The sequence below is a fragment of the Lissotriton vulgaris genome, chromosome 11, assembly GCF_964263255.1.
Source record: "Lissotriton vulgaris chromosome 11, aLisVul1.2, whole genome shotgun sequence".
NCBI classification, from domain to species: Eukaryota; Metazoa; Chordata; class Amphibia; order Caudata; family Salamandridae; genus Lissotriton; species Lissotriton vulgaris.
The window spans coordinates 380,671,531-380,683,982 of record NC_141699.1 but is presented as its reverse complement, the minus strand read 5'-3'; the positions used below and the strand labels follow the sequence as shown (position 1 = coordinate 380,683,982).

General features: G+C 40.5%; 1 protein-coding gene across 1 annotated transcript in view; it reads right to left on the bottom strand.

Moving 5' to 3' along the window:
- Nucleotides 1-281: 281 nt before the first annotated feature.
- Nucleotides 282-12,452, bottom strand: part of LOC147679818 (beta-1,3-galactosyltransferase 2-like) — a 112,075-nt gene continuing 99,904 nt past the window's right edge. The window contains exon 2 of the mRNA XM_086943371.1: nt 282-2,399. Coding sequence (XP_086799497.1) covers nt 1,153-2,289 — 1,137 coding nt within the window. The 5' untranslated portion in view covers nt 2,290-2,399 and the 3' untranslated portion in view covers nt 282-1,152. The remainder of the gene's footprint in view (nt 2,400-12,452) is intronic.

Sequence of the window (12,452 nt, the reverse complement as noted above, 5' to 3'; positions counted from 1 at the left end):
GGACTAGGAATCATAGGATATACCATTCTCCAAGATAACCGGTTGTTTAATGATGCACAATTGTTCTTTGGAAGTATTCTGCCATTTGTTGAGGCAATGGCTACAGATAACTCGATGGGAAATCATGAAATCCATAAATACTACGACAGATGAATTGAATTCCATAAAGGAAGAACTCCTTTTTATAATTTCTATCCCTTTTTAAAACATGTTGAATTTAGAATATGATCTATTTAAAATTCGTAAGCAACGGTGAGGATATAAAGTTACCAATTCCAATATTTCCAAATTCTCTAATATTTATTCACTTAAAGTAATTATGACAACTTAAAACCAACCTTTTAAAACCAGTTCAACTTTTTCTTTAACAATTGCAATTTTGAAAAAATCGAATTCGTCACTTTGAATGTTTTTTATGATTTACTGCAGGTTCAAACAAACATCAAAGGCAGTCAAAGGTTCACATCTAAACTTTTTATAAAGTTGCACTCTTTTTGCTTTAGTATTTCAATTCATGATTTAAGCAGGAAAACGGAGGTATGTAAAAAGCCAGGTGGAATGCCATGTTGTTATGGAAATATTGTGCCCACATATAACTGGCATTCTTTGTCTCGTTTCTTTCTGTCAAACAAAAAGCTCAGTGGCAGGTTCCTACTTATATCTCTCGCAATTCCGTGATTTACTTTCTGTGGCATGTTTATACCTTCAGTGTCTTAGAGCTGTGATGTTATGAATCGACAACTTTGCACAAATCGGATTTCTTTACTTGGAGGTGTTGTGTGTCAAAATACCACTACAGGCTCAATGTGCATTAGAGTACCTCAAGTGTCTTTTTGTGTTTCTCCTACTGTATTATTACAACATACATATGAGTTTGCCAGGCTTTCACCTTTTTTTCTAGAAAAATAATTTCTTATTAAGAAAAGAGTTTCTTAAAGACCACCCGCCATGGTAATTCAAAACCTCACATTCTAAATGGAATCAGCATTTTAGGAAGGCCTTTTGGCTGGAAGTCTGGGGATATAGGGGTTTTCAGGTACTTTATTATTTCAATAAGAGTTTAAAATTCACATAAAAACACAGTAGGTGTGTTTTGAAGGCTTCAGTTTTCCAAAGAATGCATTGACTTTAGTCTGTGTTGTATTTGCTGCCTCAACATGCATGGTGCTTGTTCTCTTGGAGCAGGACCCAGTATTTAATGAGCTCAGCAGGCATGACTCCATGTGACGTAACTAGGTGACGGTACCCACAGATAGAAAAAGGCACCCGGATGTTATTAAAGTCTGATTGAATTGGGGGGGCAACTGGGGCAATCCCTAAAGCAGACAGGCACATGCCCACATAGACGTCCTCCAAGTGCACTTGTCTAATGCTAAGTGAGATGTCCAAAATTTTCTTTGCCAGATCTCCAGAGAGGACATAACCAGTGCCAGAACAAAACACTGGATATTGGTTGTCTGGATAGAGGTCCACTGACATGTACCATTTGCTATTCCTATTCCGGTGTGGTTTTTCGTCTCTCATCAAATAACCTGTGAAGTAACCCTGCCTGGGAGGCATGTCTGGCTTTAAAAGATGATGGACTAAATATTCAGTGTTGACAAACACATCGCAATCAGCTTTCATGACATAGGAGGTATGCGGGCAGTATGCTGCCACCCATTCCATGCCCATCATGGTCTTAATAGTCAAGCTCATGTAGGTGTCTAGATATTCTTGCTGGACGATATCATGATACTGCCTGCTCTCTGCCATGATCGCTTGCTGGAGCTCACTTTTGGACTCATGTGGAACACCCAACAAAAAGATGCGGACAATTGGGATGCCAGGCACCAAGGTTTCATTTCCCCATGTTTCCCGAACAGCCTGCCTGTCTTCAGTATGGCCAGGAGAGGAGAACACCAAGAATACCAGAAATGGATGGCTGTCTTGACACTTGTCAATTTCCTTGATGATGTACTTGAACTGGGGTTCCATTTGGTGCCCTGTGTCTATGCTGGGATGGGTCCCAGAGCTGTTCCCCACTCCGGCATCCTCTGGAGGTGCAAGATTCCTTAATTTGTTAAGAAAGTTGGTCTCATTTCCTGGCATAAATTCTTCAACTACATACATTGCTTGCTTTTTAATCAGCATTGCTGTACCTAACAGCTGATCATAATTAAGAAATGTTAGAGACCAGGTGAATAATATTATCAGAAGCACAAGCACCGTGAGAAAGATTTGTAACAGAGATCTCGGCCTCCAGTTCCTTATTGGGATTGAGCAAAGACGCTTGCTCCAGTGCAGCATGCTGAGCGTTTAAAATGGTGTTTCAGTCTGGGTGATATTGCATTTCATCCTCTGTAAATTGCGTCACTGTTTGGAAATCCTTTTCCTTCGATTATTGATATGTGATGAGTCTGAGAGAGAGGGAGAGAGGTGAGATATAGTTAGTAACCTCAGTAAGAAAGTTCAAATGTGATGTTAATTTGGAAACACAAACCTAATATAGTCTGGTAGCAACATTGCTTACTGTGAAAAGTGGCAACCTAAGATGCCTTTCTCACCTACCTGTTTGCCCAAACTGAGTGTTCCAGGGCACAGCCTCAGGTGAAGCATCATCAGATGCTGACACAAATGCATTTTTTATATCCAATATTTTGAAAAGGACCCCTTATGAGTTTAAATGTCTGTTGTGTTGAGCAGTTACAAATGTTTCTACTGCATTCATTTGAGACATATGTATTTTTGGACCTGGCACTAAATATGCCATCAACTGGAGCCAATACAAGCCATTTCTAATTAGTCAACTGGAGAGTCCATTAGGGACATATCTAGCCCTCTTGGCTAAACTTAGGGTACTAATAAAAACTTACCTTAAACTTTTTCTTTACTTCTTTAGGTGGCAAAAGGTCTGCAGGCTGAACATCTGGAGCTTCATGATAGAGGAAAAGTAAAAACTCGAAATCTACACCTACTGGCTTATGACCTTGTGGGAGTGCAGAATTCCCAATAGAAGGAATTCACAAAGCTTTCCTAGAACACAAGCAGCCACCTGAAAGAGTCAGAGCTTTCCAAGATATTTCTGGAAAACGTTTGTGAATTCACACTTGTGACTATGTAGAGGCATTAATGCAGTTGTACATATTTTTCCCATAGAAAACCATTCCTCTACATTCTCATCCATTTTGAGGGTGTTGCATGTCTAGTCCCATCCTGGAAATGGATCTTCTAAAATTTCCATGATGGAAACAGGAGGAAACTTTTAAGTTTGTGGATGTTCTCAAACTCTCTAGGGAATTTCAACCCAGGAAGGCACAGTCGCTACTGCAGACGTAGCATTCACCAATGCACAATAGTTCACCATCATTAGGTGACAATGCACATGAGCAAATGGATGTACATAGCAGGCTTCTTATGTGCATACTTTGCACTGTTAAATCAAGCCGTTTGCAAATGCAATTGTAAGTGGAGGTTGCATGCACAAATTACCTTGGAAATGAGGCCCTAATAATTTACTTGTATTTCTAAGTTACTATTGTTCCTTGAACCTGAAGTATCAGACTGAAGTCATTGAAGTAGCTGCAGTAGCACTTCATTACAGAAAGTCTTAGGAACATTAGGGCGTCACAGAATTATATGCTGTAGTACACAGTTTATTTCAAGGAAATAGTAGGAATATTACTACATGCCTATGATGTAGAGAGGACTAATACATTATTTTTGTAAGTTAAGCACTACCCATTCAATGTCTAGAGAGGTGCTGCACATATTGTAAGGGTTATTTTGTTTCTGTGGTCCTGTGCTTGGTCAGTTGAGTGTCCATGATTCAACCTGAAGAACAGAAAAGGTCTCTAAGAGCAAACTCCCTGTCTGTGCTGTGTGATCCTTTCCCTTTCGAGACTCCTTGATTATTTTAGGCTGTTAAGTTTGGGAATTCCTTTCCCTCTTGTTGCCCCATCTCTCCATTGGCTAATAACGTCTCTTGGGATAGCCTCACCGTGCAAGTGTAAGTCCACCATTTTTCTTTGCAGAAATCTGTTGGTATTGGGGACAACATCTACCAACCTGCCCTGCACTAGTTGGTATATTCCTGACTTCGGCTACACCCTCTTTAGGTTGTGGTCCCAGACTTCAGTAAACGTTAATGTAGAGTGATTGGCAACAAATCACCTTCAAAACCCACTGTTTATCACCACCACTCCAACTGCTGACGCCTGGAGTGTTTCAGAACTATCTTCACCATTCCTCTACATTCTCATCCATTTTGAGGGTGTTGCATGTCTAGTCCCACCCTGGAAATGGATCTTCTAAAATTTCCATGGTGGAAACAGGAGGAAAATTTTAAGTTTGTGGATGTTCTCAAACTTTGGGTTTCGACGGCAGAAGGATCAAGGAATGCCTTGGCGTTGTTTTTGACTGGTTTCAGCGGTACAGTCTGAAATGCAACTTTTTCGGATGTCCGCCTGTTCCCAGTTGGAAGACATGGTGGCCTCAGGATATGTTTCCGCCTGACGCCGCCTCTTCAAAAGCCAAAAAAATTGGTGTTCTGTGTGACGACGATCTTTCTTTTAGACCCCAGATTATTGGGCTGACAGGAAAATGCTTCGGCATCTTGAAAATGTTGCGGAAGTTTCTTCCACTGTTGTCTCTGCAACACAAAAAAAACATTTTTCAGGCTTTGATAGGCTCACGTCTGGAGTACGCGAATGCCCTTTACCTCGGCCTTCCCAAATATCTTCTGGCACGTCTGCAGATCGTGCAGAATTCTGCTGCCAGAGCCATTTGTGGCCTTCAGCGTAGGGCAAAAACCTCGGAGTTGCTCAAGAGACTGCACTGGCTCCCTGTCTCTAAGAGAATTACTTTCAAAGTTTTGACCCTTGCCTTTAAGGCCCTTCCCTCGATTGGTCCAAAATATATTGGGAAGCGTATGGCTTTCTATGCCCCCAGGAGGACTCTAAGGTCGGCTTTGCTGGCCAAAGCCGTCGTTCCTGCCATCAGACGTGCTCGCATTGGAGGTCGCTCGTTTCGACACTTGGCACCTCGTTGCTGGAATGAGCTTCCTGTTTCTCTAAGGAAAGCCAGCAGTTTGTTTTCTTTCAGAAAGGAATTGAAGACCTGGCTCTTCTCGCAGTAATTTTCTTTCGGCCCTCGGTGGGTTGCTGTGTTGTGTACTTTTCTCCAGTTCTCTTTGCCAAAGTGCCCGGACACTCCTCGGAGTAGCCGTGCGCTATAAAAGAGACCCCTATAACATAACATAACATAACTTTGCCAGTGAGCCAGCCACTGACCTTAGTTCCATAGGGCAGTGCATCATGGAGGCCCACCCATGCGTTTTTTGTGAGTAGATGTGTTTTTTGTGAGTAGATGTGTCTTATATCTGTCTTGGATCTGAATTACTCATGAATATCCAGGCCTAATTCACAAAGCATTTCCTGTAGGTGTGTTGTCTTACTCCAGACTTACACTTAACATATGTGTTATGTTACAACTTGCCACGGGGTTTGGAGATAATGGGTAGGTGCCATCACATTGTATTATATGTTGACGATCTACTACTGTTCCTCCAATCCATTGGGGAGGATTTTGAAGGGGCAAGACAGCTCTTGCACATTTTGGATGATTTTCGGGATTATCAGTTAACTGGAAAAAGTCCTGTATATTCCCCACGGCGGCAGGCAGAGATAAACCGGCCGAGGTGAGAGACTTGATTTGGGAATCTAGATGTCTCCTATATCTAGGGGTAAATATCTACCGTGACACTGTGGACCTGTTAAAGGGGAATGCTGGAGGGCTATCAGGGGTGTGAAGATGAACATGGAGTTCTGGGCGACTGATTAGTAGAGTCACCCTCCTGAAAATGGTGGCCTTACCCAGGTTACTATACTTTTTTGGAATACTCCTGGTATGTATTCTAGCTAGAAAGGCTTGCACCCTACAATCATTGATAACAACTTTTATTAGGCGTAGAGTGGCGTTAACCACCCTTCAAAGACTTAGGACGGCGGGCCGCCTGGCACTTACAGACTTTGAGGGATACTATTTGGCAGTGCAGCTGCAGTGTCTCACCCAGTGGATGACTGGGAGGGTCGGCAGGATGGATCACTTGGGCCCTGCAGTGGCGAGCATTCAGTGGCTTTCCAGCATTGTGTCACTGTTACCCGGGAGAGGGGATAGCTTAAAATTTAGAGTGCTTCACAAGTGCTGGATCAGAAGCCTATAGAAGCTGAAAACTAGGTGCCTATACGCCCCGAAATTCTGTTGGAATTTCTACTGGAACTTCCTCATGGGGGAGAATGTGGTGGGATGAGAGTCTGGAGGGAGGCCAAAGTGACAACCATCGGTGTGCTCTATGGAAACGGCTCCCTGCTACCATTCGAAGACTTTTGAGAACATTATGATTTGCAACAGGCTCATTTTTAGTTACAAAGAGCCCTAGCTATGGCAGTTCAATACCACTGGGGGGCAGACCTTGCTGAACCTCCACTTTCGGGGGTAATGTCAATACCTGGTTGCCTCTTCTGCGACTTATAAAGCAGTTCTGTGTCTATATCACCGTCTTCGAGATGAGGCATAACCCACACTTAATACTCTGCGACTCCGATGGGAGGAGGACCTAAGAGTCCCTATTGTAGAAAAAGTATGGAATGAGGTGGTGGAGCAATACCCTAAAGTCTACAGAAATGCACGGTTAATAAACTTCTACATACTCCACAGGGCGTACCTTGCACCTGACAGGATAAACAGATATTTTCAGACAGATATTGCTAAATACCTTCACTGTGAAGAGATAGGAGCTGGCTTACAACATATGTGTTGGAGTTACCCAGAACTGGGATTTTCTGGAGGACAGTGATGGATACCCAAGCAGAGGTGACTGAAAGGGAGGGCCCCTATACCCTGGGACATGGTTGAAGGCATTGGTTCCCACACACATCTAAGACCAAAGTGACTAGCAAATTTCAGGACATAGCACTCATTTTAGCTAAGAGGGAGATTACCAAACATTGGCAATCCCAGAGGGGGCCCTCAGTAGAGAGGTGAAAAAGAGAGGTCATACGTTGGGCGGATTGTGAAGGGGCTATACAATTGAGAAGAACTAGAAAAGGTTGAGGATCCATTGAGGCTGCCAGGGCATGGAAAGCAATGTGTGACTGAGCTGAAACAGCCAGATACCCCATACACTGAGGAGACACCAGATACCCCCTGAAATTCTAAGTGACACTTCCATCTGATGAGGTGAGTTCATCTCTCGACCCAGACGGATTCCCTGGAGCTGGGACACCAGAGGGAATCCTAAAACCTTCGACAATATATATCGCCATGGGTCGATACCCTTCATCATTAACATGTACCATTTCCTACATTGATATTTATAGACTGACTCGGTCATAGCACGCCCAAGGGGAGGGGGAGGGGGGAGGGAGAGATTTATTTCCTACAATGTTAACTAGCACCTTGGATTTTGAAGACCTCTTGTTTAGACAAATCGAATAAGATAGCTGCTGGAGTACATTCAAGTTAATGCATATGTTAGGCCTTTTCACACCGAACCACGATAGGAGAGGGATACATCTGCCCATAGGTTAGCTAACGACACCTATGTGCTATTACAAGACTGTACATGATTACCTGTAAAAATGTGCTCTTGTTTTTATAAAACAATAAAAATCTGTTTTAAAATATGTTATGTTAATACCAGGTTGTTGCACACCCTCGCACTCCTCAACTGAAACCTTCAAATTAGTAACGTCGAAAAGACACTACAAAGAATTAATTTGCTATTGTTGCTTCTTGTTAAAAAGTAAAAGGTCAAGTATATCTTTATTGCTTGATTAATAAAAATCACTGCAATTAAAACATTAGTATCATGAATAAAAACAGTTCCTAGATAATTTTAAACATTTGATCTGTTTATTAACTACGGTCCATTTTCGTTTCCCTAATTCGCTAATTGACATACAACTGTACACACCCAAAAAAATATTCTATGGTTACATGCCATACTGGAATATTGATACCACATATTCAAATGTTTTATCACAGTCGTTCATTAGTCATAAAACAAATAACATACAATGATCAAGTTCACCAAAATATACAACAAAAACTGGAAACATTATGTGACATAGTGCAAATGAGCTATTAAGTGCCTAGGTGTGAGAGCTGTAAACATTTTGTGCCATCATGCAAATGAACAATAAATTGCCCCTATGCTTTCAAACATTCTTTAAAGCTTGAGTAAAGAAGTTGCCGGAAAACTGAATCATTGGGTCAAACTATACAGACATTCAAAGTACCATTTGCCTAAAAACAGTAACCTTATATTTTATGAACCATTAAAATATCTCTTAACAATAGTTATAAACAAGTTAAGTTAAACTACAGACATCATCAGTTTTTCAGCAATAGTTAAAATTGTAATCATTTGACATATCGATGGAATCGACGCACCTGATAAACATAAAATAAGGGTTTGGCGTGCTGATCTTACCCTAGCCTTAAGGAATAAACATATAGATTCATCAAAGTCCCCTTTTGCAAGTCTGTATTAGCGATTATTAAGGAACTGCTATTACAGACTTGCAAAACGAGATGCATGTAGAAATCGCAATATTTTTGCGATTTCTACTGCTTCCTTATTTGCGATTCGCAAATTGTAATCGCAAATAAGGATGCGATTTCCCATTCATTCCTATGGGCCTAAAGGCCCATAGGAATGAATGGGGAGTCAATCCTTATTTGCGATTAGCAATTAGCGAATTGCAAATAATGATGCGATTTCAAGGGTGCCTGGGTGTCCAAAGGACACCCTGTAGCACCCCTGAAATGCAAATGTACACAGGTGTTGCGCACACACATGTCCAAAGGACATGTGTGTGTGTAACCTACAACTTAGAAAAATGCACTAAAGTGCATTTTTCTAAGTTTTTGCTATTTACCACGAAGTTACATTTCGCGGTAAATAGCGGCCCCATATTGCGAATTCGCAATTATTAAAAAGTTCATGAATAGCATTTAAGGAATCTCTAATTGATATTTCTTAAATGCGATTCTTCGCAATTTAGCGAGTTCTGTAATTGCGATTTTTGCATTTGGGATGATGAATCCCAAATGCAAAAATAGCGCTCGCAAACGGCCGGATTCTCAGAATCTGGCCCTTTGCGAGCCCATTTTACTTTGATGAATCTGGCCGAAAGGTTTTGGCAATGCACAACGTGTTTTAAGCAATTTAGGACACACTAACACAATATTTAATCAGGTTTCACACGGCCACCCGCACAATCTGCATTCAGTAATTGGCCATTGTTGTATCCAGGTTGGTGTGCCCTCCTTAGTAGGGTATATGCCAAGTCTTAATTTAATTTTTTTTTCCATCATACGAGTTGAGGAATATGCCTTCAAATAGGGCTGAATTTTCAAAGACTGATGAGAGTTAATTACTGACCAAGCATCTGTTTTTGCCACTAAAGCTGCCTTGTCCGCTTTAGGTAAATGCATTTTAAATTTTTTTTTTTAAACTGGGCATTGTCACTCCTGGAAACCCTGGCTGCAGATCAAAACTCTGATGGCATGTTAAAATATGGGCACTGCAGTCGTCTGTGTAGACAGCATGAATTATTTCACATCAACAATTATTTGCTTAGGAGTCAGGGTCAGATACAAAATCGTATCATCAGCGTATTGTAAATAGCTAGGATGCACCTCAGCAAGTTACGGAGGATGGGCATTGATAGGCTCAAGGTGCTGTAGTAGGTCTGACATAAAAAGCTTAAAAAGACAAGGTGCAAGTATATAGCATTGTTTAAGGCCATTGCAAGTTTCAATTTTTTGAACAAAATAAAACCGTCACTTAACTTGACCTGAACCCAAGTATTGTAATACAGGAGTATTATAGCATCCAACAACTTACAGGGAATACCCCATCCTGCAAGTTTTTGCCATAGTAATACTAGTAGAACTGAATCAAAGGCAGCTTTAAAATCTATAAAACAGATGTATCCATTTTTTTTAAAACAGCCTGATCAGCTAGTAAAGTGAGAGCCAACAAATTAGTAATTGTAGATTGGCCCTTGTAAACTCCTGTCTGGTTAATTGGGATTATTTCCTGCAACGCTGCCCAATTTTCCTAAGATATCAAGGAGCAAAAACCTTAGCTTCTACATCAGTTAAGGCAATTAAAAGATAATTGGCAGGATTATCCACTGGGCTGCTTTCGAATATTTGCTGTATAATGCTAGCTTTCTGACACGGGGGGCAATATTCAATGCCAATACCTCATTAAACACTGGAGTCAACACTTCGGTCCACATATCAGCATTGTCTTGAAATATAGCATTAGGGAACTCATTTGGGCCAGGAGCCCCATGTGATCTAAGCCGGCGCAAAAGAGTGGCTACTTCAATGCTGCTTATAAAATCCAAGTCATTCTCCAGATTAGAACTGCTCAATTGCTCTGTAAATGACTTACTGTTATTCACACAATGGTGGCTCAAGTCTGGCCTATTTGTATCTGAAGCTCACGCACCATATACGTTGGTAATAAGCCTTACCTAATCATCCTCCATAATATTAATACCATAGGCCCTATTGCCTCCTCTTTCGAGTTAATTATTTATATCCCAAAAAGTTTTACCTTATTTAGCCTAGAGGCATTTAATAATCTGTGCCATAGCCCTAATTGGTAACGTGATTTCGTCGAATACACTTCTTGTCTATATGACCTTCATAGTGACCTCAATTTATCCTTAAGAACATGGTACGATTGCCGATATCTATGAATAAAAACTTCCCCTGCAGCTCTATTAAGTGACTGTTTTAATTTGAGTAAATTCGATGAATACCGTTTATTATTGGTGGTTAGTGATGGATTCACTTTTGCTTGATTTTGTGCTGACAATTTTTCCAACCAATGATGGGGTGACATAGTTCCACTTATCCCTTATTGATCCTATTCCCACCAGACCCTGATCACTATCCTTTATTAAAACTTCAGCAAACTTCATTATTTCAATTTATTTTTCTGAGTGCGATACCAGCCTTTTCAAATTATAGAAAGATTGGACAATATTTTGGAGCTCATTGGATTTGGGATTACAGCTTCTTGGCAGTTGTAGAGTTAATATCTGAGGGTAATGGTCACTTTAGAGTTGAGGAGTCACCTTATATTCAACAATTTTTTAACCCAATTTATCTGAAACAAAAGTATAATCAATAATTGAACCATGCTTGGGCTGTTTAAAAGATGGAACTATCCTTGATTTGCACAAGGATGATTCATTTACCAAAGTTAGCCCAAGCTGTTGCAGATTGTCGTGACACATGTTAGCAATAGCATTACTCCTCCTATCTAAAGAATTAAGTTTGACCAGATGTATATTAAAGTCTCGAGAGATGATCAAACTGGCTTTTGGATACCGAAGTGTTAATGTTCTTATAGTGTCCCACAAGGTAAACAGCTGGGTCATCTTATTTTTCCTTGTACTTAGATAACCATTCAATATTATCATCATATATCAGTACTACTGTAATAGGACACATTGTATCCATGCCAACTGCAAATCAATTGTTTCTACTGTTACTCTTAATTAGGTTGCAATTTAAAATGAGATGCCACCCTTTGCTCAGCCTTGTTTATTAGTGCGTGTGGCTGGGAGAATAAATTCATTAAAGCCAAGTCTGCTCTATCCATGTTTCTTGAAACATTAACATTTCAAAGGTGTTTAAGAACGAGAGTGTATCTGGGTCAGCCAGCAAATAAGCTAACCCATGCACATTCCAAGAACATATTCTCAATTGTAAACCATTTTGTCTAGCAAAAGCCAAGGTTCAATCCTCATCTCCTTAAAACGCATTTGCAAGGGTCGCTGGGAGCCATGTCCAATCATTTTTGCTATCCAATTCACTGGAGTTTACTCCTTTTGATGTGTTTGTAGATAACAGACCTGTGATGTGAACTGGTTTATTTAATGGACCATTCGCATCTCTGAGTAATGGAATTGACATTGTACAATCAACCTTTTTTTCAGCTTTTGGAACTACTACTTCTAAAATAGAAGGGTATTTTGAAAGGGTACATTTCTTAATCCCCATTCCATGAATATAAACTTGAACAAGAATTTTGTTTGCTTTTTCATTGGTAGTCCAAGTTGAAACAGTAGACTCACGAGCTGGGTTTGGTTATATTTGTTTAAATTGGACGAAAGAAGATCCGTAGATTTAATAAATGTTAATTTAGAAATTGTTGAAATAAGTTTTAGAATTGAGCTCGGATTCTAACTATTGTGTGTGCCCCTAGATTCGCATAAGTGGTGGAATACTAATTTCAGAGCAGTAGAAGATGGATTTTCTGGCACGACCCTTGTAGGTATAGCTAGGCCTGGTTCAGTGTCATTGGCTAAATAGTTATTCCAATGTCCTCTAGAAGATGATGATCTCTGGGTAACACCAAACCTGTTCCCATCAACCAAAAA